This window comes from Scyliorhinus canicula, chromosome 2, assembly GCF_902713615.1.
Source record: "Scyliorhinus canicula chromosome 2, sScyCan1.1, whole genome shotgun sequence".
Lineage (NCBI taxonomy): Eukaryota > Metazoa > Chordata > Chondrichthyes > Carcharhiniformes > Scyliorhinidae > Scyliorhinus > Scyliorhinus canicula.
In genome coordinates this window covers 247,802,717-247,830,066 of record NC_052147.1, presented here as the reverse complement: position 1 = coordinate 247,830,066, position 27,350 = coordinate 247,802,717, and the positions used below count along the sequence as shown (strand labels likewise).

General features: G+C 48.1%; 1 protein-coding gene across 1 annotated transcript in view; it reads left to right on the top strand.

Annotated features, from left to right (window-relative positions):
* LOC119962093 (von Willebrand factor D and EGF domain-containing protein-like) overlaps positions 1-27,350 on the top strand; it is a 423,161-nt gene that overhangs the window by 183,600 nt on the left and 212,211 nt on the right. The window contains exon 10 of the mRNA XM_038789945.1: positions 14,396-14,669. Within this exon, the coding sequence (XP_038645873.1) occupies positions 14,396-14,669 (274 nt within the window). The remainder of the gene's footprint in view (positions 1-14,395; positions 14,670-27,350) is intronic.

The window sequence follows — 27,350 nt, the reverse complement described above, 5'->3', positions numbered from 1 at the left end:
ATTGTATGGTTACATAGTGCCTTTCACAACCAATGGAGATCTTGAAGCAGTTTACAGACAACTAAATATATTTTGAAGTGTAGTCACTGTTGTAATGCAGAAAATGGCCAACCAATTTGTACACAGGAAACTCTACAAAAAAAAATATGATAGTGACCAGATAATCTGGCTCTCTTATGGGGGATGAATATTGGCCAGGACATTGGGGATATCTCCTCTGCTGTTCTTTAAAATAGTGCCATGAGATTTTCCACATCCAGCTGGCCCTTGCAGAAGGGGCCTTAGTTTACCAGCTCATCTGAAGACAGCACTCCCTCAATTCTGCACTGGAGTGCTAGCCTGGATTTACAGAGTCTTGTGACTTAGAGATGAGAGTGCGGCCAATTGAGCTAGGGCTGACAAAGAGAGGGGTGTAATCTCCAAATAAGGAGTTTGTCATCTAGGATTGTGGTGAGGATAAATTAATTTCCTCAAAGGGTTGTGAATTGTGAACCTTAGCAGTTCTGTGCCTCAGAGGGCTATGGATGCTCAAGTGTTAAATATATGCAAGCCAAAGGTGATTGATTGAATAAGGACATGTATGGAAGTTAACGCGGAAGGTGAAGTTGAAATTGAAGAGCACACTCAAGCATGAGCATGCTCGTTTTCAATGGCAGATCAGGCTACTCCTGCTCGTATTTCTTCTGCTCTTCTGTCCTGTACTGTTTCATAGACTTCCTTTTTTTTAAAAATGAATTTATTCAAAGTTTTCAATAAGTTTACAAAACCCTCCAAAAAGGAAAATAATACAAAGAAAGAGGGGTAACATGCCAACAGAACAGAACAACTTAACCCTCTAAACGATACAGTATTAATACTAAATTCAAAACAGGTAGAGTATGCGCCCCTTACAAAAAGGAAAAGAAATCCCCCCCCACCCACCCTGGTTGCTGCTGCAGTTTTTTTTTTAATTAACGTTTTGCAAATTTTTCTATATTAAATAGTAATAATCTTAACACAGCAACTTGTTGAACATTAATCTAGTGCATAAAGAGAATTTACATCAGCAATCCACTAGACATTACCCCGTGCGCCTCAATCCTCCCACCCCCTCCCATCGGGGCACTCACCCCCCCCCCCCTCCCAATGGGCCGCTGCTGCTGCTGAAGTGTTAATTTTCCCCGCGACTTCCTTAACTGTACCAGCAATGAGGAAGGAAGCATTGGAAAAGTCATATATTCATTCACCTTGGATTTTGACCAACCTAAGCAACTCAATCGAAAAGGCTGGTGGCTTAATTCTCCTGAAAAATACAAATACTACTCCACCCCCCATCCCCCACCTCATTGTTCCTGTGCCATAGTGGCGCAGGGCTAATATTAGTGATGGCTTGGATTGCTTCAAAATAACAAAGCTGTTTAGATTTGTGTTGCGATAATGCTGTAATTTGTCACAGCTGTTCCAATATTTCAGCCGAGGTTTAATACTCCCCTGGAGGAGTTGTTGTTTTGATATTTTGTAACATAAAAGCCTGGTAATGGGCATCCTGTTAATGGGAACAGTTGGTCAGACTGTAATTAACTCCCATACATTCCACAGGATCTGCAAAATATGAATAAGGGGTAAAGGAGCATTTTGTTCTTCCGTGAGTCAAGTTTCTATTGGAAGTTTCTGGAAGATAAGCAGCCCATATTTACTGATTGTAATGATAGTGTTGAAACCCTCTATTAGTAGGGTTCGCATACACTAGTGTGCATGAGTTTGTGTTTAAATGAAGAACTTGACATGAAACAATGTGACTCAGGGCAGACCCTTCCCATAATTTGTCTGACTGAAAATGGGCGTGTGTCTCCCCAGATGCACTGCCGAGTTTTAAGTCCAGGTTTTCTGGCATTCTGACAACAAAAATCAGGGGGCATTGCTTACACCATCAGTCTGGCGGCATGTGGGGTTGGGGGGGGGGGGGGGTGGCCTCATAGAGCTAACAAGGACTCTTCACCACCCCTCTCCCCCCCACACTGGACAGTTATTGGGGGCTCTCCTCCGCCCTCTCCCCCCCGCCCTCACACCACCGCGGCAGTATTGGTGCTACTCCCGCCCACTCAATGCTCTGCCCCTCCCCAGGCACAGTTGGGCTCCCCAGAGGGCCCACCCGGCGCTGCCACCTGGCACAGGTTTGCACTGTCAGTTTGGGGCTGCAAGCTGTGCTGAAGGCAATGTGGAGGCAGTACCCATTCATGCCCTCTTCATTCCCCTGGGGCTTATAGTGGCCTTGACGTCCCCGGCAAGAACCCCTCAACTGTTTCCCGTCTTCCTGAAGCTGTTGAGATGTCACGTCAGCGAGGTTAGACTATTCAGTAAGAGGGGGAAATCATGTGACATGTAGGCCCTTTAATAATATGTAGATCCATTGAAATAGATTCAAATGAAGGGCCGGAACCTCGCCACGTCACCAGTATGGGTCGGGGAAAATCGGGAAACAAGATCTCGCCAAGAGGAATCCGCTTCCCAAATCTTGTGAGACTTTGCGCCCTCGTCGCCCTTCTCGCTGATGGGAAAGTGGGCACAAAGTTGAACTTCTCAGCTTATTTTTCTGAAATCAGTTTGAACCTTCAGCCTGACTTACACAGCTAGGAATTGTAGATGTGCTCACTCCTTCAACTTCCTTTGACATATTTTGATTTTCTCCACTTGGTTTAAACTGTCCATATCTACTTTAGTATCAAGAGGATCTCCCCACAAATAATTTTCATATGTGAAATCTTGCATAATGCACTTAACCAAATTCTGAGGATTATAATGGATGCAGTGTGAAACGTAAAACTTTCTTATAGCATTGAAGGTTTTTATTGGTATTTATTTGGCTAATGTCGGAGGAAAATGTGATAAATAGCGATGATACATGTATGAGTGATTGCAGGTTTATGCATGTTAATGCCATTCATTGCACAGGAGGCTTTTCACCTTTCGGTAGCTGAATATAAATATACAGTTTAGATAAGGCAGTTATATAAATGACATTGGAGAAAAGTGATTCTCGAAATAAATGCTGATGAAGGAACGAGCAACAGTGTTACATTAAAAAAAGTAATTAAAATGGGCAGTAGCGACAGAAGAGTGGAGAAGTATTGCATGTTTGCTGAAAAACTGGACCTGAGTGGAACCAGCAAGGATATTTTGGCGGGGGGGAAGAAATGACTGGAGACTCGGTGTTGTGATTTGTTCCTGGTTACTTCTGTTTTGAAGATAAAGTTAATAGAGCAGTGCCAAGTCTGCCAAAGGTTACATTGTGATTGTCAGACATGGATATGCTAGTGCACAGGTTCCATTCACCTTGGAGGTAATAATCGAGATGTTCAAATGCAGGGGAGGCGGTGGCATAGTGGTATTGTCACTGGGCTAGTAAACTAGAGACGCAGAGTAAACCCCTGAGATATCCAGGTTCAAATCCTGCCATTGCAGGTGGTGATATTTGAAATAAAAGAAGTCTGGAATTAAAAGTCTAATGATGACCATGAAACCATTGTCGTTTGTTGTAAAAACCCATGTGGTTCACTCATGGCCTTAGGGAAGGGAATCTGTTATCCTCACCTTTTCTGGCCTACATGTGACTTCAGACTCACAGCAATGTGGTTGACTCTTAACTGCCCTCTCAAGGGCAATTAGGGATGGTAGCAATGCCCATGTTCCATGAACGAATAAAAAAAAACTGAGCACGGTAAGAAGTCTTACAACACCAGGTTAAAGTCCAACATGTTCGCTTCAAACACTAGCTTTCAGAGCACTGCTCATTCCTCAGGTGAATGAAGAAGTATGTTACAGAAACATATATACAGACGAATTCAAAGATGCCAGACAATGGTTAGAATGCGAGCATTTGCAGGTAATTGAATCTTTACAGATCCAGAGATAGGGGTAACCCCAGGTTAAAGAGGTGTGAATTGTCTCAAGCCAAGACAGTTGGTTGGATTTCGCAAGCCCAGGCCTGATGGTGGGGGATGAATGTAAAGCGACATGAATCCCAGGTCCCAGTTGAGGCCGTACTCATGTGTGCGGAACCAGAGCGGAGGAACTACGACATCTTCTTCGCAGCCGCCAACGCGTCATCGATGAAGATGAACATCTTGCCAAAGTCATCCCTACACCCCCCTCTACTTGCCTTCAAACAACCGCACAACCTCAAACAAACCATTGTTTGCAGCAAACTACTCAGCCTTCAGAACAGCGACCACAACATCACACAACTGTGCCATGGCAATCTCTGCAAGACGTGCCAGATCATCGACATGGGTACCACCATTACACGTGAGAACACCACCCACCAGGTACGCGGTACATACTCGTGCGACTCGGCCAACGTTGTCGACCTCATACACTGCAGGAAAGGATGTCCCGAAGCGTGGTACATTGGCGAGACCATGCAGACGCTGCGACAACAAATGAACGGACATTGCGCAACAATCACCAGACAGGAATGGTCCCTTCCAGTCGGGGAACACTTCATCAGTCAAGAGCATTCAGCCTCTGATCTCCGGGTAAGCGTTCTCCAAGGCGGCCTTCAGGACGCGCGACAACGCAGACTCTATGAGCAGAAACTTATGGCCAAGTTCCGCACACATGAGTACGGCTTCAACCGGGACCTTAGATTCATGTCGCATTACATTCATCCCCCACCATCTGCCTGGGCTTGCAAAATCCAACCAACTGTCCTGGTTTGAGACAATTCACACCTCTTTAACCTGGGATTACCCCCTATCTCTGGATCTGTAAAGATTCAATTACCTGCAAATGCTCGCATTCTAAGCATCGTCTGGCATCTTTGAATTTGTCTATATATATGTTTCTGGAACAAACCTCTTCATTCACCTGAGGAAGGAGCAGTGCTCCGAAAGCTAGTGTTTGAAACGAACATATTGGACTTTAACCTGGTGTTGTAAGACTTCTTACTGTGAAACAAACATGTTGGACTTTAACCTGGTGTTGTAAGACTTCTTACTGTGCTCACCCCAGTCCAAGACCAGCATCTCCACAAAAAAAACTGATCAGAGAGGGATTGTGAAGTTGCCATTGTGGGAATTATTGGTGCTTTGGGGAAGAATTGGGGAGTCGCATATGCCATCAATTAGAAGTGATCCCAGTTGCTGCAAGCTACAGATGGGAATTCTCAAGAAAACAGTTCCTGCAAGCAGTGACCAGACTCACTCTGATTTGGAACAGCAGCTAAACTCAGAGGTAGCACTGAGGGGAGAGGGATATATATGGCAGTGATAAGGCATGGGAAGGGACAGCAATGATAGGGACAATTGTAACTGAACTGGCCTGGTAGGAACCCAGAGGGTCAGATAGAACAATAATTTTATACCCCATTCACTGTTAAGTTTTTAATTTAAACAGAAACCCATGCAACAGTAGTCAAAGTGGAGTCTAATAATGGTATGTCTGAACACTATAATTACAACCAGTAAATATGGGGTGTTTATCTGACAGAAGCTTCAAATAGAAACTTGACTAATAACTCCCTGCAGAACAAAATGTTCCTGTACCCCATCATTTATATTTTGTAAATCCCGTGGAATGAATGGTAGCTAATGATTGTTTCATCGACTGTTCCCATTAACAGGACGTCCATTACCAGCCTTTTATGTTGTGAAACGTTTTTTTGTGTCCTGTGCAATGTTACAGTGCATGACAAGTAATATTAAGTGGAGAGTAAAACCTGCATTCTGTTTGATCCCACGGGAGTCCCACAGGATACAATTGTCCCCAACGTGTATTGGAAGAATAGATGATAGAAGCTGGATGTATTGGTTAGGAGGGGCGAGGGAGGAGAAACTGAGAAGAACAGTTTTGAGTGGGGAAGAAAGGTGACTTTGTACATTAGTGAATGGAGGGGACGTACCAGTATGGACTCCATATGGTGAAGAGTTTGAACTGAGGATGAGGGGAAAATTACCGCTTCAGTTGAAGGGCTTTGGGGTGGGGGATGGGATGTCAGAAGAGTGGTGGTTTGAATAGGTGAAAGGGTGAAAAAGGAATATTGGGCACAATCTAATGGGGAAAAAAAGAGTCGGTTCTGGGCGGGATTAGACTACATCGCTATCTGACAAGTCGCACTCAGTCGCATTTATGTACTGAGGAGCTCTGCCCGTCAGTGCAGGAAGAGAAATGGCACCAAGATCTCTCTCTCTCTCACCCCCCCCCGATGTGACCCCCAGATCCCACCCCCAACTCCCAATTCACCTGTTGGGGCACCCTTGGGCTCCCACACCCCACATCATATGGACAGGGCAGCCCCGAGCCTGATCCAAGACCTGGGCAAAATGTCACCCTGGGAACCTTGTCACTGCCAGCCTGCGACCATTGCAGTTCCCCTGCCTGACTGGCAGTGCCATGTGGGCACCCTGACAGTACCAGGCTGGTACCATGATGGGACTGCCACCCTGCCGAGATACGAACCATCCGGGACCTCTGATCACCCGGGAGAACCCCCCCTCACCGAGTGTTGTTCCGTCTGGCCTTGTTTGTGGTGATCCATGCTAAACGGTGCCCGACTGAGTTCTCCTTGCCGAGCCCTATAAGTCCTGGGGGCCGGTTACATCTGATGCCAGCAGAGTTAAGTGAGCTTTAACTCTGCAAGTCTAGGCCCTGCCCATTGAGGGTAGGGTCCAGGTCGCAACAATTTGTGAGATCTCGTTAGATCTCACGAGGTGTAACAACCATCAGGAAACCGCAGAAGTGGCCTCTCGCGGGATCTACCGGCCGTATCCCATCCAGCAGGACGCGGCCAGTAAATCGCACCTGTTAGCTTTACGTGAAAGGGGTGAAGTGTACTACATTGAACAGAGAGCACCAAAAGGTCAATTGAACAGAGGAAAGAAGGAGAATTGAGTTAAATTGAGGGGTAAAGGAGAGGAGAATGCCAGTCTGAACTAGAAGGTTTAGACAATGAAATGAAATGAAAATCGCTTATTGTCACGAGTAGGCTTCAATGAAGTTACTGTGAAGAGCCCCTAGTCGCCACATTCCGGCGCCTATTCGGGCAGGCTGGTACAGGAATTGAACCGTGCTGCTGGCCTGCCTGGGTCTGCTTTCAAAGCCAGCGATTTAGCCCTGTGCTAAACAGCTGAGGAGGGATTATTTTTGCTTCAGATCTGTCAGTTCTAAATAGTTAAGAATTGGTGTCAATCCTGCCCAAAAGGCCACGGGCAAAGGTCATTCGGCTCTCATTTTGTCAGTTTATTTGCATATCTGTCAGCAATACCAGATGCTAAGTAAGGAAGGTCTTGGGTAAATACTAGTGATGCAAAAGGAATATTGTGCATGCCAAATTTAAAGGGGATGTGACAATTGAAGGGCGTCAGATTGAATCTGGGAGCAACTCCTTGTAAAGTTGAAGAAAAGCTTCAAATCAAAGGCAAAAATTACAATTTTTTCATGCCATTATTCATAATGTTAAAGAAATAGCTGAGGGACCAGGATTCCACATGTATGGAGGAAAGATAGAATAAAATAGGGGAAGTGATTGAGAACAAAATTATTTCAATGATCAGAGAGGATATGAGTGATAACCAGACAGTGAAGATGTTACGTTAGTGTTAAGAAATAAAAAAACAATTTAGGAATGGAGAGGATGTTTTGTAGAGGCTCCAGGTGGCAGCTCTGAAGAAGTAGATTGCAGAGATTATGCAAGCATAATCATAGGAAACATGGTTGCGATGGGGAAGTTTAGTTTCGATTGGGTTAAGCAGACTAGCATGTCAGATGGGTTGTGAATTCCTCGAGTGTGTCCATGGCCGTTTTCCGAAATAATGAGCACAATGTTCCATCCTGTGCACAGAATGCTGGCTGAGGTTGAAAATACCGGTGTGCCGCTCATAGGATGCACAGCCAACCTTTCACCTCCAGGTAATCCAGCACACTGTGCCGAGAACATCTGGAGGTGTGGCCATTGCCTTCACCCTGGCGGGGAGGTGACAGAAAAAGCTGCCAGCCGGGAATCCCGAGATCAGGGCTACATAATCTCCAATACATAACACTGGAAAACCCCTCATACGCACACGGGAAACCCCCCCTCCCCGTCTAGACAGGGTGCCACCACCCGTGCCCACCCCCCCCCCCTTCCACAACAGATAAGAGAAACGCCCTCCCCACTTCGAGCCAATAAAAGCAATGCCACATTATATTTACTGATGAGCAATGAACTAGATTTAGTTAACAGTGCTTGGACATTTCAACGTAGATTCAATCCAATGTTTGAAAGGGAGAAATGGGAACCATCTACACAGTTTAAATTTAGGTGAAGCTGACATAAATAAGATGAAACAGGGACTGTCCATAATAAACTAGGTAACTATGTGAATAATGAAAATGAAAGAAGAACAGTGGGAGGAATCTAAGGCCTATCTCCACGGCAACCTTTTATCCAGGTTGGAATGCTGATTAGCTATCCTATCTTGGAGTAAACGGACTGCTTAAAGCATAACTGTTTACAACCCAACATTCTCAGTATTTTCCTGGGACTTTGGAAATTCGGGCCAAAGTTTTTGCAGAGACAGAAGGGCTCCGCGTCTTAACCAAAATGACGGAGGAGACCTTATTGCAGAAGTCTCCCCCCCCCCCCCCCCCCGCCCCCCCAAATGTAGCATCTACCATTTTCTTTGGATGGTTGTGGGGGGGTGGGGGGGGGGGTGGGGGTGCAGTGAAAAGTGTCGCTCATTCAGTTAGATGTAATTTTGTCACCCACATGTCTGAAACACAACTCATGGGCTTTACACATTTGAGGATAAGGTCTAAACTTCCTGGAGTTCTTTGGAGAGGTCAGGTACCTTTCAGGAGACCGATAAAAAGTTCAACCAAGTGTCACAGGATTTCCGCAAATTATATTGCAGGTGTGTGGTTGATACCCAAGAAAGTTAGAGAGATGGACCTGTGGTCTTGGGACGGGCAGATATTTTTGTCCCTCGTGACTCAGGCACCCAAGTGGCAGGAATGAAAGTGTGCCAGAGAAGGGAAGAGTGCCATCATGGCAAAGAAGTTTCAAAATGGAGATAGCACATTCATACATTTGCATCAATGTGAAGACGGAGAGGGGGCCTGACCAGAAGTTAGAGGAAACTCATTGACCACCAGGGAGGAAGAGGCGTAGGACAACCAAATTTTGCTCAGAGTAAGAATGGACATAACTATGCATAAAAAGTGGGTAAGCTATTTGGAACTGTCAAGTAGTCAAGGTATTTAAATCTCCGCATCCTGAAAATTTTTGAAAACATTCAGCCAGCAGTTGAAAAAGTGATGCGCTTGCCCTTTTTCTGTTTATTGACTTATTCATTGTGGTGAATGTAACTTAGTAATTCACACTGTATTTACCAATACCAATGTAAGCGCAGTAGCGTTATCCGACCGCTAGGGGGAGTAGCTCTGGGAATGCTCAGGAGTTTGTACAGGGCTCCACCCTTGGCTCCGCTCACGGCTCTTCCCCCTAGACTGCTGTATAAATAACCGTGTCCAGAGCCAGCCTGCAGTTCATCGAGAGTTCAACGGGTAACAGGCTGGCTCTGTAGTGAGTAGATTAAAACCACTGTTCATATCTTAAAGCACGTGTCTCGTGAATTGATGGTTCCATCATTCATAAGTCGATTTTGACTGCTTCCACAACCTATCATTATCACAGTGGGAGGCCGGTAAATTCACTGTTTGATTGACAACTCTAAATGGTTATAAAGGGATTAGCTGGGCAGAATTCAACCCAAAGATTTCTAAGCATCACTTTGGATGAATTTGACAGGAGTTTCTTCCCTGCTTTGTGCATGATTTGTAACCACACTTAGGCACTTTTTCGGGCGCTGGGGTTTCTCTCCGGGCTAGCCATACTTTTCCATCGCTGGGGAGCTGAACCTGCTGGCCAGGCCTGCAGCTCAGAAATCGGGCCACCAAATGGGCCCCAATCTCTAAGTGAGCTTGAAGGTCCCCCACATCCCCACCCTTGGACAATGTCACCCTCCACACACATGGGCACGACCCCCCCCCCCCCAAGTGAGGACCCCCGCTATGGTGTCATTGAGTGCCCCCCTTTTCAGATATTCTCACTCGCTCTTTCGGGCCCTACCCCTTTCAGGATCTCCACCCTTCTCCCACCTGCAACTTTCTGGAGGCCCCGTCATACTTGCCCTTCAAGCCCCCAACTTTCATAACCCCCTCATCCCTCATTTCATGAGCATGGCCCCCCTCAGGCCCTGGCACTTGGGCATCCTGGCACTGGCACCCTGGCATCCATGCATTGCTCCTACCAGTCATAAAGTGCCAGCCAGGCACCATGGCACCAGAGTGCCAGAGTGGCAGTGTCACAGCGCCAGCCTGGTACTGCTGATGTGCCTGAGTTCCAGGGTGCCACCCTACCCTTTTTATGACCATCCAGGGGCCTCCAATGTCCTGGAAGATCCCCCAGGTGCTGTTCCGCCTGGTCCACATTTGTATGGACCAGTACTAATTGGCATTTGGCTGGGGTCTCCCTGGGGAGGTCAATAAATGCCAGGAGCCTGTTAGATCCAGCGTAAGCACAGTGATATGTGTGTTCTTAAACCCACTTATCCATGCGACACTGGGGGCGCGATTCTCCGCTCACCACGCTGGGTGGGAGAATAACAGGAGGGCCCCCCGACAAATTTCACGTCCCCCTGGCGCCCCCCGCGATTCTCCCCCCCCGCCCCGCTTGGAAGAATCGCCGCTCGCCGTTTTTGACGGCGAACGGCGATTCTCCGACCCGGATGGGCCGAGCGGCCTGCCGTTCGCGACCGTTTCATGACGGCGGCAACCACACCTAGTCGCTGCCGTCGTGAAACGGGTGAGATATGCCTGTTTGGGGCTTGTGGGGGGAGTACAGGGGAAAGAGCACCGCGACTGTGCTCGGGAGGGGACAGGCCCATGATCGGTGCCCACCGATCGTCGTGCTGGTGTCCAAATCGGACGCACTATTTCCCCTCCGCCGCCCCACAAGATCAAGCCGCCACGTCTTGCGAGGTGGCTGAGTGGAAAGACGGCCACCGCGCATGCGCGGGTTCGTGCCGTCAGCGTCATGACGTCAGCCGCGCATGCGCGGGTTGGAGCTGGCCAACCTGCGCATGCACGGCTGATGTCATTAGGCGTGCCAGCCGCGTCATTCTTGGCGCGACGCCCCCGTGGCCAAGAGTTACGGAACGCCACTCCTAGCCCCGCCGGGAGGGGAGAATAGGGGGCAAGGAGCGGCCTCCGAGTCCGTTGTGAAACTCGGCCGAGTTCACGATGGCCCTCCCAATTTTTCCAGGGAGCGGAGAATTCCGCCCTGGGTCTCCACTTTATGAGGCCACTTCAAACCCACTCTTCATACCCCGAACCTTCATACCCCTCTCATTCCACCATGGTCCTCCATCAGACCCTGACCCCTAGCAGTGCCATCCTGGTACCCAGGCAGCCCGGCACTGCCACCCTAGCACCCTGGAAATGCCCCTGCCAGCCTGCAAATGCCCCATGGGTAGTGCCAATCATAGAATTTACAGTCAAGAAGGAGGCCATTCAGCCCATCGTGTGCACCGGCCCTTGGAAAGAGCACCCCATTTAAGCTCACACTTCCAACCTATCTCCGTTCACAGTAACCCCACCTAACCTTTTTTTCTGGTCACTGAGGGCAATTTATCATGGCCAACCCACCTAATCCGCGCAACTTTGGACTGTGGGAGGAAATCGGAGCACCCGGAGGAAACCCACGCAGACACGGGGTGACTGTGCAGACTCCATACAGACAGTGACCCAGGCCGGGAATCGAACCTGGGACCCTGGAGCTGTGAAGCAACAGTACTAACCATGGTGCTGCTGTGCTGCTGGCAGTGGCAAGGTACCCAGGTGCAACAGGGAGAGCCAGGATGACACCCTATCCTGTTCCCGACCACCCAGGTGTCTCCAATGACCTGGGAGACCCCCAGATACCTTAACACCTGGTCCACGTTTGTGTTGACCAATACTAAATGGCATGTGGCCGAAGTGCGATGAGAATCCGATGCATGCAAATTTAACTGAGCCGTATCTTGTGAGGACGAGAAACAGATTGCGACATTTCATGATGTTTGGTTGAATCTTGCGAGATATCTTGAGCGTTGCGAATCTCGCGAGATTCAATGGCCTTGTCGCGGCACCAGGTTGGGTGCGATGCAACCGGTAAATCTCCGCCTGATGTATTTGATGCAGGGCGACAGATACAAATTAGATTAAGTACTTGAAGGGATTTAAATGTTATCAATGAGATTGTTTTTCTTACTATAGTGAAGTCTGCAATTAGCATTGTTGTCGTGCATCAAGCAACACGCGACACGGCAACATTATAGATCCAAACAAGACAAAGACTTTGGGCGAGATTCTCCGATCCCCGACACCGAAATCCCGTTCGGCGATCGCCTGGAGAATCCATTCTTATGCTGGAATTGTGGACCGTGGCATTTTTCTGAAGCTCCGCCTCCTCAAAATGGCACACAACGTCGGGGCGGCTTCAGGATGTCACGTGAGGCCCTCCCCCGATGCTCCGCCCCCGATGGGCCGACTTCCCGATGTGTTCATGTGTCCTCTCACTTTTCGTGGAGCACAGTCGGCAGCGGGGGGGGGGGGGGGGGGGGGAGCCATTCTGCTGGCAGGGAGGGCTTCGGCGGGGGCTGGGGGGACAGCCCACCCTGCGCATGTACAGCCACATACCCGACAATCCTGCATCCGTATCGGCAGGTAAAGCTGGGGCCTTTACATGGCGTGGCTGCCAGCCCCCACCGGTCGCAGCATCGGTGTTGGGGCGCCCCCGATATTTTGGTCGTAAGACCAGACGGACCCTGCAGACACAGTTGCAGAATCGGAGAATCCAGCCCTTTATTCCAAAAGTGTGCATATGGGGATTCAGCTCAAGACAGAGTGTTCAACAAACAAAGTTTGCTGTACATACTTGTCCACTTTACAATTGTGCTTGTTACACAAGTATCCAGTTTGTTACACAGTCACAAACAGTACTACACAATTACAGTAGCAACGCCTAATTAGAAGACTAGACTAGTTGCTGGTTGAAATAAAGCTTCCATAGTAAAGCTTATCAAACACCTGCTGTGCCCATATTACAATGACAACACCTCGAGTGGATGCAAACCAATTCCCATTTGCAGCAATTATCATGGTGGAATGTTAAACGAGTTTCTATTTTGCATGCATTGTCACGGTGATGTCTCTGTGTTTACCTAAGCTACTCTCGGGGTCCAAAAAGAGTTTGAATCACACTTGAATTACATAAATATGTTTTTAACCCTTTGTGTCAAAACGTATACAAAACTGCCAGCTTGCTGTGTACCTATATACACTTCTACAAAACTGTCTATTTGTCCAATTACTTTTGTACTTATGTACCCCTGCTACACTTAGAACTTTATTTATTTCATCTCATATGGCCCCTGAGGTCTGCCCATGATTGAGGTCTGCCTGTGGAGACTACTGGGTGAGATGGCATGGAAGGTGTCAGACCAAAGGATGGTAGATGGGTGTCATACATAGGAACATAGAACATACAGTGCAGAAGGAGACCATTCTGCCCATCAAGTCTGCACCGACCCACTTAAGCCCTCACTTCGACTCTATCCCTGTGACCCAATAACCCCTCCTAACCTTTTTGGACACTAAGGGCAGTTTCGTATGGCCAATCCACCTAACCTGCAGGACTTTGGACTGTGGGAGGAAGCCAGAGCACCCGGAGGAAACCCACGCAGACACAGGGAGAACGTGCAAACTCCGCACAGACAGAGACCCAGCGGGGAATAGAACCTGGGACCCTAGTGCTGTGAAGCAACAGTGCTATCCACTTGTGCTACCGTGCTGCCCACTAGGCTGGTATGGGTTGGTATGAATTGCCACTAAGTTTGCATAGGAGTTGTAGTTTGTTAATTTTATTGTCACTAGGATGGAGCCAGACAGCACCAAGGCAGGCCTTTTAAACATCCCACCTCAGCATCCTGCAGTTCTTCTGGCTCCCCTGAAGTCTTTCCGAGGTCGATAGGCCCAAATCCTGTCAGCACCTTCTTCCCTTAAAGACACTTTCTCCCGAGCCAGAAAGTTCAGTGTACAGACTCTGGCGAGTGAAAATTCAGCCCCCATAATCTATCATTATTGAAAAACAAGTGTGAATACCTTGCACTTTCTTCCCAGTAAAAATACCCAGGCTCCCTTTAATCTGTAACAGTCACACCACCCAAACCTGCTTTCAGACAAGCTTCAGAACAGGTCACACAACCCACATCATTTTACCATAAATTAAAGACACAGTCCCGAAACATAACAATCTTACGTCTCACAATTGAAATATTTTGTTGTTTTATTCATTTTGGAAGGGTTCCAGTGGATTAAAAGATGTGCCATTGTTTTGCAGACGATATGACAACCATAAAATTGGGACTTTCGTGCTGTACAAAAGCCTTGTCCGAGAATTTGAAGTCCATGTGCGTCAGTGGGATTGTGGCAGTCGCCACTATGCTGTGTCGTGTAACTGTGGAGTAGTTGCCAGGGAGGGCAATGATATCATTGCATTTGACATGTGCAACGGGCATTTTCAAGAGACCAGACCTCATCTGTCAGTCAAAAGCAGTGGATCAGAACCGCATCTTGTCAAAATAATGGACACACACCAGGGAAAGAAGATCACTGTGCGTATTTTATTTTTAATCATTACTCAGATATTCATCTTAAAATGTTGTTGTTCTTATTGATCAGACACAAGTAAAACTACATTTAATCAGCGATAATTTTTCCAATCAAATATGTGCCTGACAGTGCAAAAGAAAATATTTCAGAATGCTTGCAGTCATTGAGTGCAACACTAATCACATATTTGTTTTAAAAAGTAACAATATGATCGCGTTTTCATCATTTAAACACCAACTTTTTTGGTTGAAGGATCCTTTTCACATGAATTAGCAATCATTGATCCCACCATCTAAATTATAAAAACTCGATAATACCCATAATATGAAAGGGCATGCACAGGGTATTTTAACAATGCCTCTACGAAGACTATGATATGGGTGTATTAGCTTCTCACAGCAGAGTCTGTACTTTGTCTGATGTTTGAGAATGACACTCATATATCAGTTTCTATTTCCAGATGGGACCTGGACCTGAAGGAGCTGGATTCTCCAAAGTGGGGCTATGTCAGTTTTACTCTGGAGATTCCTTAAAAATTTTAGCAGCTGGGCAGCATGGTGGCACAGTGGGTTAGCTCTGCTGCCTCATGCCGCCGAGGTCCCAGGTTCGATCTGGGTCACTGTCCGTGTGGAGTTTGCGTGGGTTTCGTCCCCACAACCCAAAGATATGCAGGCTAGGTGGATTGGCCACGCTTAATTGGAAAAAATGAATTGGGTGCTCTAAATGTAATTTAAAAATATATTAGTAGCTATTCACCTACCTACAGGGGGCTGGCAGGGCCCCGGAGTGCTTCACGCAGCTTCAGCTGCGGATACGGGCCCCCGCGCTTCCGGTTCTGAGTCCATGCATGCGCACAGCGGCGGCCTCATGCGGCCACGCCGAGCGCGATGGCGGACTCAGCCGGTGGACCTGGACGAGGAAAGAAGGTCCCAAAAATCGGCCCCACCCCGTCACATATAACACGCCCGATCACCGCCCCGGCCACGTCTTCGGGAACTCGGCCAGTTCTGCCCGGAGAATCGCGAGGGGGCCCTGTGTCAATGGCCTCCCAGCCGCGCTGCATAATCCGTGCGCGAGAATCGTGGGAACGGCGCCGGGCACGATGCCCACGTAAACATCGGTTCTCTGCCTCCGTGCCAAATGCGATTTCGGCGCGGGGCTGCGGAGAATCACGCCCCTGATCTTCTATGTTGCTAGAGTAGATAATGATGTTTGGCAAGCATACATTTTTAGGAACAGTTGTAACATTTGTATTACTTCTTTTACCAATTCTGGGTACTCTGCAGTAACAGATTGTGATATTTGGGTGTTTAGGATTGAAGGGATTAATCTGGGGCCTGGGGAAACAGTACCACCCACATGATGATGTTATAGACACAAGACCAAGAGTCAAGAAGGAGAATGCTCATGGCTTAGATCAAGTTACACCTGTTGTCTTGTATACCTGTATTTAGTTATGGTCACCACATATTCCAGCTTTTGTTCAGACAACCTTATATCTCTGCAATCGTTCCTCCGCCAGCGATAACTGACAGACAACACAGATGATCAAAACTGGGAAGGTGTTCCTCCCTGATTCGCCACCAATGAGCACAGGATAGTTTCACTGTTGGTTTTCCACTTAGACAACAAAATGTCTAGCAAATGTTCAAAATGGATAACAAACCCAATTGTACTTAATAGGTTTAATTTCTAAAATAAACACTAAGGAACTCTGCCAATGTTGTAGGAATAGGAATGCTCACTTCCTTCACACACAAAACTGCCATTGTGTTTTCACCCAGGAACTCAGCCAGTCCTGAGAACCTAACAGAAACTCTATTGCTTAGTCTAGCTCTCTAAATCTGAGTTTTCTTCCGAGATGTTGAAAGCTTGTCACTTACTTTGTGCATGATGGCTGTAATTGGGCTTCGCGATGAGCAGTTGCTGCAATAGCGCTTCAACCCACAAACTCACCAACATGCTGCTGATCACTGTGCTTGTTTTGCAGTCCACCCAGAGAGGATCTGCGGACCCTAGTTTGAGAGCCGTTGACATACACTGCTGACGTATGGAAACAGATTTAGTGTTCACAAACTGATTGAGAAATATCTTAATATTTATCAACATTGTATATAGCAAGAGAGTGAACATAAGCCATCATACTTTGAACTACATCGACATTAATCTGAATTGCATCTCATTTCAATGAGCAAGTACAGTGCACGTACGGAATGTCTAGCGAGTGAATAGAGGACACATGAGGTTGCTGTGTGGACTGCAATTTGACAGCTCATTCACACTGCTAGATAGACTTTGAGGTATAAATGGAGTTGGGAAGACCAAAACTGACGGCATAGCAAAGTTTAGCAGTCTCACCCACTTTGCTGTAATACAGTTCTATCGGGATGGGTAGCTTCAATAGGGAAATTTCCCAGGTCCTTACATGCTCCTCAGGAAAAAGTGTTTGGCACGATTTTCACTCTTGGTGGGGGTGAACATGGAATGGACTCGGTCTTGCCGCCACTAGATACAAATGGGAGACAGCCACAGGTCCACCTTGATTCTCTGTGACTATTAAGGGAAATTTACATTAGAGGTTATTCATTTAATCTCTTTATTTTATTATGTTTAATTATTAGCTTATGCCTGCAATAGTGTGGACTGCTGAGTTATTCGATACTAGCTTATGCCTGCAATAGTGTGGACTGACAACCACGGCAATCTAATTCTGAAATTACCTGATAAGTAGGGTTAGTGGCGCGTCATTCTCCAACTGACCTACTAACACATCTGCAAGGTCCCGATTAATTGCTGAGTCATTCTGTAGCTTGTAATTGTGAACAAAGAGTTGCGAGCATTAGATAACGAATGTTTTCAGAGGAAATTGATTGGAAGCTGAAATGAAAGGGAAAATGCTGGAAAATCTCAGCAAGTCTGGCAGCATCTGTAGGGAGAGAAAAGACTTAATGTTTCGAGTCCGATGACTCTTTGTCAAAGCTAACAGACAAAGAAAGTGTGAAATATTTATACTGTGGAGTGAGAATGAAAGATGAGTCAAAGCCACAGAAACCCAGGGAAACCGGGTGCTAATGGCCACAGATACCAAGGTGAAAGGGTGTTAATGGCAGTCCCCAGAGAGGACAAAAGATGTAAAAGGTCAAACAGCAGGGAAACTAACATCAGAGGATGAACTGTAGGTCTGGGGGGAGGGGAAGGGGGAAGCAAAGAGGAGAAAGGTGCAGGAAAGGTGGATACGATTGGGGGGCGGGTGGGAAATTAAATGTATATTAATAAAGAAAGAAATGGTAAAAGACAGTTAAAATGAAATTAAAACAAATGGGTCGAGGTGGGGCTGATCATCTGAAGTTGTTGAATTCGATGTTCAGGCCGGAAGGCTGTAGCGTGCCTAACCGGAAGATGAGATGTTGTTCCTCCAGTTTGCGTTGCGCTTCACTGGAACATTGCAGCAGGCCAAGAACAGACATGTGGAGATGGGAGCAGGGTCTTTTGTTAAAATGGCAAGCAAGGGAAGGTCAGGGTCCAAAATGCACACAGACCGAAGATGCTCAGCAAAGCAATCACCCAGTCTGCGTTTGGTCTCTCCGATATAGAGGAGACCACATTGGGAACAGCGAATGCAGTAGACCAAATTGGAAGAGATGCAAGTGAAATGCTGCTTAACCTGGAATGAGTGTTTTGGGCCTGGAATGTTAAGCATGGAAGAGGTGAAGGGGCAGGTGTTACACCTTCTGCGATTGCATGGGAAGGTGCCATGGGTGATGGGAGAGGTACTGGGTATGGTGGAGGAGTGGACTAGATTGTCTCAGAGGGAACGGTCTCTGCGGAATGCTGACAGAGGGAGTGAAGAGAAGATGTGTTTGGTGGTGGCATCACGCTGGAGTTGGCGAAAATGGTGGAGGATTATGCTTTGCATATGGAAGCTGGTGGGATGAAATGTGAGAACGAGGGGGACTCTATCCTTGTTGTGGGAGGGAGTGGAGGAGCGAGGGTAGTGCCGCGGGAGATGGATCGCACACTGCTGAGGGCCCTGTCCACAACTGTAGGTGGGAAATCACGGTCGAGGAAGAAGGAACACATTTTCGAAGCACCATTTTGGAAAGTGGCATCGTCGGAACAAATGTGACGGAGGCGAAGGAGTTGAGAGAAAGGGATGGAGTCCTTACAGGGTGTAGGGTGCGAAGAGCTGTAGTCCAGATAGCTGTGGGAGTCAGTGGGCTTGTAGTGGATATTAGTAGATAGTCTACTGCTGGAAATGGAGACAGAAAAATCAAGGAAGGGAAGGAAAGTGTCTGAGATGGACCAGGTGAAAGTGATAAAGGGGTGGAAACTGGAAGCAAAGTTGATGAATTTTCCAGGTCCAGGCGAGAGCATGACGTGGCACCAAAATAGCCATCAATGTATCGGTAAAGGAGTTGTGGCAGGGGGCCCAGATCGGCCTGGAACAAGGAATGTTCAACATACCCCATAAAAAGGCAAGCGTAGCTAGGACCCATGCGGCTACTCATTGCTATACCTGTGATTTGGAGAAAGTGAGATGAGTTAAAGGAGAAGTTGTTGAGAGATAGAACAAGTTCAGCCAGGCGGAGGAGAGTGGGGGTGGATGGGAATTGTCCGGGTCTCTTTTCGAGAAAGAAGCGAAGAGCTCTCAGGCCATCCTGGTGTGGGATGGAGGTGTAGAGGGATTGCACATCCATGGTGAATAGAATGCGGATAGGGCCCGCGAACTGGAAGCTGTCAATATGGTGCAGTACATCAGAGGAACCCCGGATGTAGGTGGGGAGGGAATGGACCAGAGGAGTGAGGATGGAATCAAGATGAGAGGAAATAGGTTCGGTGGGGCAGGAGCACGCTAACACAATGGGCCTGCCGGGACAGTCCTTTTTGTGGATTTTGGGTAGTAGGTAAAAGCGGGCTGTCTGGGGTTGGGGGACTGTGAGGTTGGAAGCCGTAGGGGGAAGGTATCCAGAGGAAATTAGGTCACTAACGGTGTTGGAGATAATGGTTTGATGTTCAGTGGTCTGGACATGATCCAGGGGGAGGTAAGGGGAAGTATCGGAGAGTTGGCGCTCAGCCTCTGCGAGGTAGAGGTCAGTGCGCCAGACGACAACAGCACACCCTTTTTCGGCAGGTTTGATGACAAAGTCGGGGTTAGACCTGACAGAGTGAAGAGCAGAAAGTTCAGAAGGAGAGAGGTTGGAATGGGTGAGAGGGGCAGAAAAATTAAGATGGCCAATGTCCCGTCAACAGTTCTCAATGAAAAGACCAAGGGCGGGTAATTATCCCGACGGGGGGGTCCACTTGGAGGCAGAATGCTGGAAGCACATGAAAGGATCAGTGGAACGGGGGGAGGATTCTTGCCCAAAGAAGTGGGCACGGAGACGAAGGCGACGAAAGAAGAGTTCAGCATCATGCCGAGCCCGGAATTCATTGAGGTGGGGACATAAGGGTACAAAGCTGAGTCCTTTGCTGAGAACAGCACGCTCAGCCTCAGAGAGGGAAAGGTCAGAGGGTATGGTGAACACGCGGCAAGGGCTGGGGTTGGGAGAAATGGGATACGAGGAATTGTGACTGGTGGAGGGCCTGGGATGGGCAGCAATTGGAAGCTAATTGTTGCTAGGGGGACCTAATTGGCCGTGTATGTAACCCCCCAGGCTAACCCATGTACATGTATAAAAGAGGCTAATAGCTATTATACCATTGAGAAGGTGACCATGAGCACTGCGGAGTGCCTGGCTTTCTCCCAAAAGCTTGTGCCAATAAATTGACTTGACTCAACTCTTTGGTGTGAATAAGTTATTTTCCACTTCAGTGACTACATCCAAATTGCTTCGTTGAATATTAGGCCCTCCATCCCTCACCCCATCACAAACTCCCCATGCCAATCCATGCCATGACAGAATACTTATCTAACAGGAACAGGCAAGGTCAGAGAACTAGGCCTTCGTCCTGTTTTGTCTGCAGCCCTTCAGCAGCGTTCTGGTACTTGGGAGTCTAGTGGGCTTGGATCGCGTAGCGAGCGTTGAACTTACGGTTTCGGCGGCTGGTGCTCAACGGCTGAGGTCCGGATGCAAGATGTAGAACCGAGAGCGGAGCACGGGGTTTAACAGGACCGGGGCTCTGTGGGGTATTTGCTTTATACCCTCTCTAAAGTCCTTGCCCCCTTCATAGGCGGGCTCTACCTTTCGGTACCGATTGGAACGTTTCCAAACGGCTACCTTCGAAATCCTCCAATGCGAGGGACTTTTCCTCGATGTTGGGGGGGGTGGTTTCGATATTTGTTACTCTGGTGCCATTCTGTCTACTCCACCAATTAAACTGCTACATTGAGATGGAAAATGTTGCCATTGTTTGTGTCTGGATCTGGGCTGCCTCATCAGGATGTTAAGCGCTTTGCCATTAACACCTTGGCTGGAGATCTGCACCTGGCCAGAAACTGGTTTTGCATGTTTGCAAAAATGCTAATAGTTGAGAGCAGGCTGTCTGTTCTTACTAAACAGGCTTCCCTGCTGCCTTCCATTTTAGTTTGGCTCAGTGTCCATTTTGCGTGGCCAGCATGGCTACATTCCCTCCTTGTGATCCTCACAATCATACTATGTGAAGGATCACCTATGTACTTTGCCTTCCTTGTGTTCTCTGACCTCTTGCCCATTCCTGTTCTACTCTGTTCTAAACTATGGGAAGAAGAGAAAAAATTTTAACTAACATTTCTACTTGGCCCTATGTCAAACGGGACCATGCATTACTAACAACTGGGAAACTCTACCTATCACTATTAACCTTAACCTTAACTTAAAACATTAATCACTCTAAAATCTTAACCATTCACACCACACATCACACTTCCCAACTCCGGCAGTCGAGTATGGAACAATATAAGTACAGGGCTGAATTTATTTACAGAGTGTTGTAATCAGTGAGGGGTTGAGGGGTTTGGTGGAATCCGAAGATGGGGGATTGCACTCTATAGATGGGTGAGGTGCTGGAACGAGAGGCTCTCCTCTTCCATTTCCTCAACCTGAGGGTCTGCACTAGGATGATGAGGATCGCGATCACCAACAGTGATTCGATTATATAGGACATGGAGTACCACGTCATGAATTTAGTACACCAGGTCTGAACCTCGCTGATCAGAGCTGAGCACTGGGGGTTTGCTGTAATGGAAACATTTACGGTGGGGGTTGTGGGGGAAACGTGTCTTGTTTCCACACATATACATATGACATTAAACAGTAATAAGTGGGCTTCCATCATCTTTTGTTGTTCTTCTTCTTTCTCTTCCTTCTTCCTCCGGTATTGACAATCCTGGCTTCGACCTCTGTCTCGTCCTTTGAAACCTTTGGGATCAAGCACAGTATCTGTCAATACACAGTTTAAGACCTTTACTTGTTAGTGCATCTGTCTTTCAAAACCCAATTGACCCTTTAAAATGACTGGCTAAGTCACACCCTGTGACTCCCCTCATTTTTTCTTTTTCAAAAAGCGAATTTAAAGACCAGCATACACCTAACAATCCTTCCTTCTGCGAGCCGTCTCGCAGGCTTTGCTGATTTACCATCCGAATGTTCCCGGATGTAATAGCATGTGGGATGGTGGCCGAAGGGCTACCTAACGTAAAATGAAAACAAACTTTGAAATAAACATCCGAATGAGTTGCGTATGGGCCGCGACGGGTACGAGTTGGATGGGATCCCCGGGTAGGGCGTGCTGTGCCATACCCGAGCTTGGCTGACCAAGGGTTGGTTCTCAGACAGGGCGGGTCCTCAGTGCCGTTTGTCCACTGCCTGAGTAACCTGGAAAAACGGGTACGAATGTGTTTACCATGACTTGCAGCCTCTATTTCGCCGAATAGAGGGGCACCTAAAAAACCAAGGGAGCCAAGATGCTCCAACTGAGGACATCTCTGAAGTTCTCAGAGATATCTGCAGATAAACTATTTGGCGTGTGGCCTTACAACTTTGGACAAGAGATCTACCAATCAACCGAAGTTCTCAAAAGTATCTGCGGACAACTAACGTGTATGTGAGGTGGTCACAATCTTTTCAGCTGAAAGAAGATGTCCATCCTCCAACTGAACAATATACAATCCTGAGACAACAACAGAAACAAAGACAAACATACGGCAGGTTCCATCCAGAAAGGACATCGTTTCCTTCAACCGATTCCTATCTTACATCATATGGACACCTCACTTTGATTCTGCCTCTGTGAACGGGTCACAAAGGGTTGCCGTGTACGGGAGTCAGACACCGTGTCGTCCTGCTCTCCCGGATCCCACACCCTTGTGTGGATGCAGGCATGCAACTTTGGAATTGATGTGACCGGGGGTCACTCTCGTCATTGCGGACAAGGTCTGTAGGAATGTCCCTGTGCCATTGTGTAGTGTCGAGTGTGTTGTCGGGGTAGTCGGGGTCGGGTGGTGGTTCTGGATATTTGAGGTAGGTGACTTCCATGGGGTCACTGGAGTCGGGGTCGTAGTTGGTGCAGTGTGGGCTGTATGGCTGTGTGCTGTCGCTGTCTTCAGAGTCAGTGTCAGTCCTGCTGTCTCTGCTGTGGCAGCTTGTGGGCGTGTCGGGGCGTGGTCTGTAGTGGTCTGTGGGCGGAGTCTTGGGCGAGTCCGTGGATGAACTGGTCTGTGAGGGGGATGGTGGAAAAGTGTCTCTGGTGGGCGGGGGTGAAGTGTTCTGCTGCATCCAGCAGGACATGGTGAGCATGGTTGGCCTGTGTTCCATATGCCTTTAACTGGTTTATATGGAACCACGCGGTCTTCCCATTAGGATACTTTATCCTGTAAACGGAGGGGCTAATTTTGTCCGAAATTGAGTAGGGACCGGAATATTTTGGAGCCAAAAAACTGCTGGGGTTATAAACAGATAACATTACCTGTTGCCCAACCTGGAATTCTGTGGTGTGGACGGTCTTATTGAAACAGGCAGTACGTTGCTGTCGGCGTTTCCCTAGCTGGACTGCGGCTGCGAGCTGTGCAGACCTCACAGTCTCAACTAGATCTTTAACTGCCTTTTCATGTGTGAGGGCCGTCACTTCGGGGCTTGTCATGTCCAGTCCTAAAAGGAATCCTGTACCTTTCATAGGGCGTCCGGTCATGAGTGTATGTGGGTGTATCCTGTAGATGTGGAGACAGTGTTCCTTATGAACATAAGTGCAAAGGGGAGCACTGAATCCCATGTGGAATTATTCTCTTGAACCATTTTCCTAAGGGTCGGTTTAGGGTCCGATTCATGCGCTCCACAATCCCGCTGGACTGTGGATGATACGCAATATGGAAGTTCTGTTTGATTCCGAATATTGTCAGGACGTTCCTCATGACCCGTCCTGTAAAGTGAGATCCCTGGTCCGAATCGATACTTCGGGGGTAAACCCCATCTCGTGAAGATGTGGTGGGTCAGGATCTTTGCAGCTAGTCCTCAGCTGTGTTTGTTCGTGAGGGAATGCCTCCTACCCATTTGGTAAAGGTATCTATCACCACCAGAACTATTTAGTAGCCATTCCTACAAGGGGGCAATGGACCTATAAAGTCGATCTGGAGGTTTGTCCAAGGGCCGTTAACTGGGCGAGTATGCCGAAGTTGTGCTTTTCTTAGAATACCGCTCCGGTGTTATTCTGAGCACAAATCAGGCAATTCTCTATGTAATGTGTGACATCAGTCCTGAGATTAGGCACCACAGAGTTGCCTGAGGTGCCTCGTTGTTGCAGTCAATTCCCTGATGCCCGGTCCGTCATGGAACAAGGCAATCTCTGATTTCCTGTCCTGCTGTGGGACCACATAAAGTCGGTCCTTAATGATCACCCCAATGTGTGGTCAGTGTGTGTTTAAAGTGCTCGTGACGCAGGCACAAAGTTTCCCTTGAAACCTCCCTGAGGTCTCCGTCCTGTTGCTGTGCTGCACGGAGATCTTTAATATCAGTCCTGTGGAGACCATTGGGACTGCGCTACACAGGGGCGCGTAGCTGGTGCGCTAGTGCTGGGGGGTCCATAAGTGTCCTCTCCTGGAACCGTGCACTTAGCCAACCGCGTCGGCCCTTTACATTTCCAAGGGGGTGATGACCTATGGTGGCTTCTTACTTTTATGTATGCCCGGAAGGTCCCTGTCCTTCGGCTTTCTCTTAGGATATGCTGGAGTAAAGGGGCTGATGGAAGGGGTTTTTCCGTCTGCGGAGACAAAACCTCGTGTCCTCCACAGGGGCAGAACGTCTGTTAGGCTATTGCAGACATATAAGCTGTCTGAATATATTGTCTGCTGGGCTGGGGAAAGAATCGGGGTGGCCACTATGTACGCTATGGCTGCTAGCTCTGCTGCCTGCGCGCCTAAGTGACCTGGTAACTTAAGCGCTATCTCTTCGAGAGCGCGCCCCCTGCGCGTTCCTCTAACATAGATGCCGGCATCCTGTGATACGCTCACCATTTTAAACTGTGGAGGAACCGTCTACATAAATCCTCAAGGGTCCACACGTGTCTGTGGGCTGGGGGCTTTGTTTCGGGTTCCCTATCTTCCTGTGGGGTGTTTTTTGCTAAAAAGGGTCCTGTGTTATGCAGGGGAGCTACAATTTCACAGTCATGGGGCTGTCCGGGGTATTGGAGGTTGTCTGCTAAGTATGTGTGTGTGCGTGTTCCGTTTATTACTGTAATGTCCCGTCCTTGTAAAAGTAGGGTCCACCTAGCTTGCCCTAATCTGGCTAACTGAACCGTCCTTCAGTCGACCGTCTAGTAGTAGCTGTGTGGGTGTGTGTTCGGTATAGAATGGTGATGGGGTTTAGTCCGGTGATGTATGAGAAATACTGCCACGTGCCCAGAAGACAGCAAGGAGGTGCCTCTCACAGGCTGAAAATCCTTGTTCTACCGGGTCTAACAGTCGGGAGGCATAAGCCACTGGTCTTAGCTGCTCGTGCCGTTCCTGAAGCAACACGGCCGAGAGGGTCAGATCGGTGCTCGCTACCTCGATTGCGTACGGGGAAAGTTGGTCGGGGACTAGCAGCGCGGGTGCTGCACTAAGGCTCGTTTCAACTCTTCCACAGCGCCTGTATGCTGCGGAAGCCATTCCCAGGGGCTCCTTTCTTAAGGAGGTCTGAAAGTGGGGCGGCTTTTGTCGCGAATCCGTCTATGTGGTTCCGACAATAGCCAACAGTCCTAAAAACGACCGGAGGGCTGAAACATTCTGGGGAAGGGGCAATTTGACAATCGAATCAATTCTTTTGAATTCGATCTCGCGTTTGCCGTGCTGATGACTGATCCCAAATACATCACTTTACTTTCCAATATTTGGGCCTTTTTCGGGTTAACTTTACAGCCAATTTCAGTTAAGAGTTCCAGGAGTTCGGCCAGAAGCGAAATGTGCTCTGCCTTTGTGTCTGTCTGCAGTAGTAGGTCGTCTACATACTGTACCAGACATTCGGGTCGGGAAAATTTTTCTAATCCACTTGCCAGCTGTCGGTGGAAAATGGAGGGGGAATTGTGGAATCCTTGTGGGAGGCATGTCCACGTGTACTGCTGAGTTTTGAAAGTGAATGCGAATTTGTATTGGCACACTTTTGCCAATGGTATTGACCAGAATCCATTACTGATGTCCAATACCGTGAAGTACTTGGCGTTGAGACCCTGCTTGAGCATGGTCTCGGGACTAGTAGCTACCGTTGGGGCTACTGCGGGGGTTACTTTATTGAGTTCCCGATAATCGATGGTCAGACGCCATGATCCATCGGGCTTCCTCACTGGCCAAATAGGGGCATTGTTGGTGGAGGCTACCGTTCTCAGTACACCTTGGTCCAACAAGCTGCCTATAACCTTTTCTATTTCCACCTCTGCCTCGAGGGGAAATCTATATTGCTTTTGCGGTCGAGGGTCCTGTCCGGTAACATGAACTTGTCCAGTCATTCTGCCACAGTCATGACGGTGACTTGCAAATGCTGTCCTGTGTTTGTTTAGTAGGGCCTTAATTTGTCTGTCTGTGTGGAGTGTAGTCAGGTCGAATGAGTACTCTCCCACTGCGCTAATCCGATTAGCGTAGTCTCCTACTGTGAGGGTGGCTGGGCTCTGTCTGATCTAGCCATTCGCCAGACACACTGGTTCACTGGGTCGAACGACAAGCTGTGAGCGTTCATAAAATCTATCCCCAGGATGTGCTCTGCTGTCCGGGGAAGATTTACTAGAACTACGGGGTGCCTTGTGCTAATGTTCCCTAGCTGAATTGCTACGGGTGCTGTGATATGTCCCTGCTGCGAGTGTCCGGTGAACCCGCTAAGTGTGATGGTGGAGGTGGTCGGCCACGTGTCTGAGTGTGCCGTGGTTGTGGAGTTAATGGTGGTGCGGGATCCTCCTGTGTCCCACAGTAACTCTATGGGCTTCCCTTTGACTTTCGCTGTGACTACGGGCCTCCCTGATGAGTCCCATAGTGTGTCACAGACCCAAGTGGGGGAGCCCGAACACCGTCAGTTCGTCTCGTCCACATTGGTGGGGTCCTGACTGTACTGTTACATTGTGGATGGGTTTTGCCTTGTTGCGGTTCAGAGTGCCTGTCTGCTGGCCTCTCTGAGATCGCTGGGGTGCATTACACTCTTTTGCCCAATGCCCTAACTGTCCGCAGTTATAGCATTCCTGACCTTTCTGTTGAGGGCTGCTCTTGCCTTCATTTACCCATGCGGGCTTCTGGTGCTCTCTGACTGCTTGGA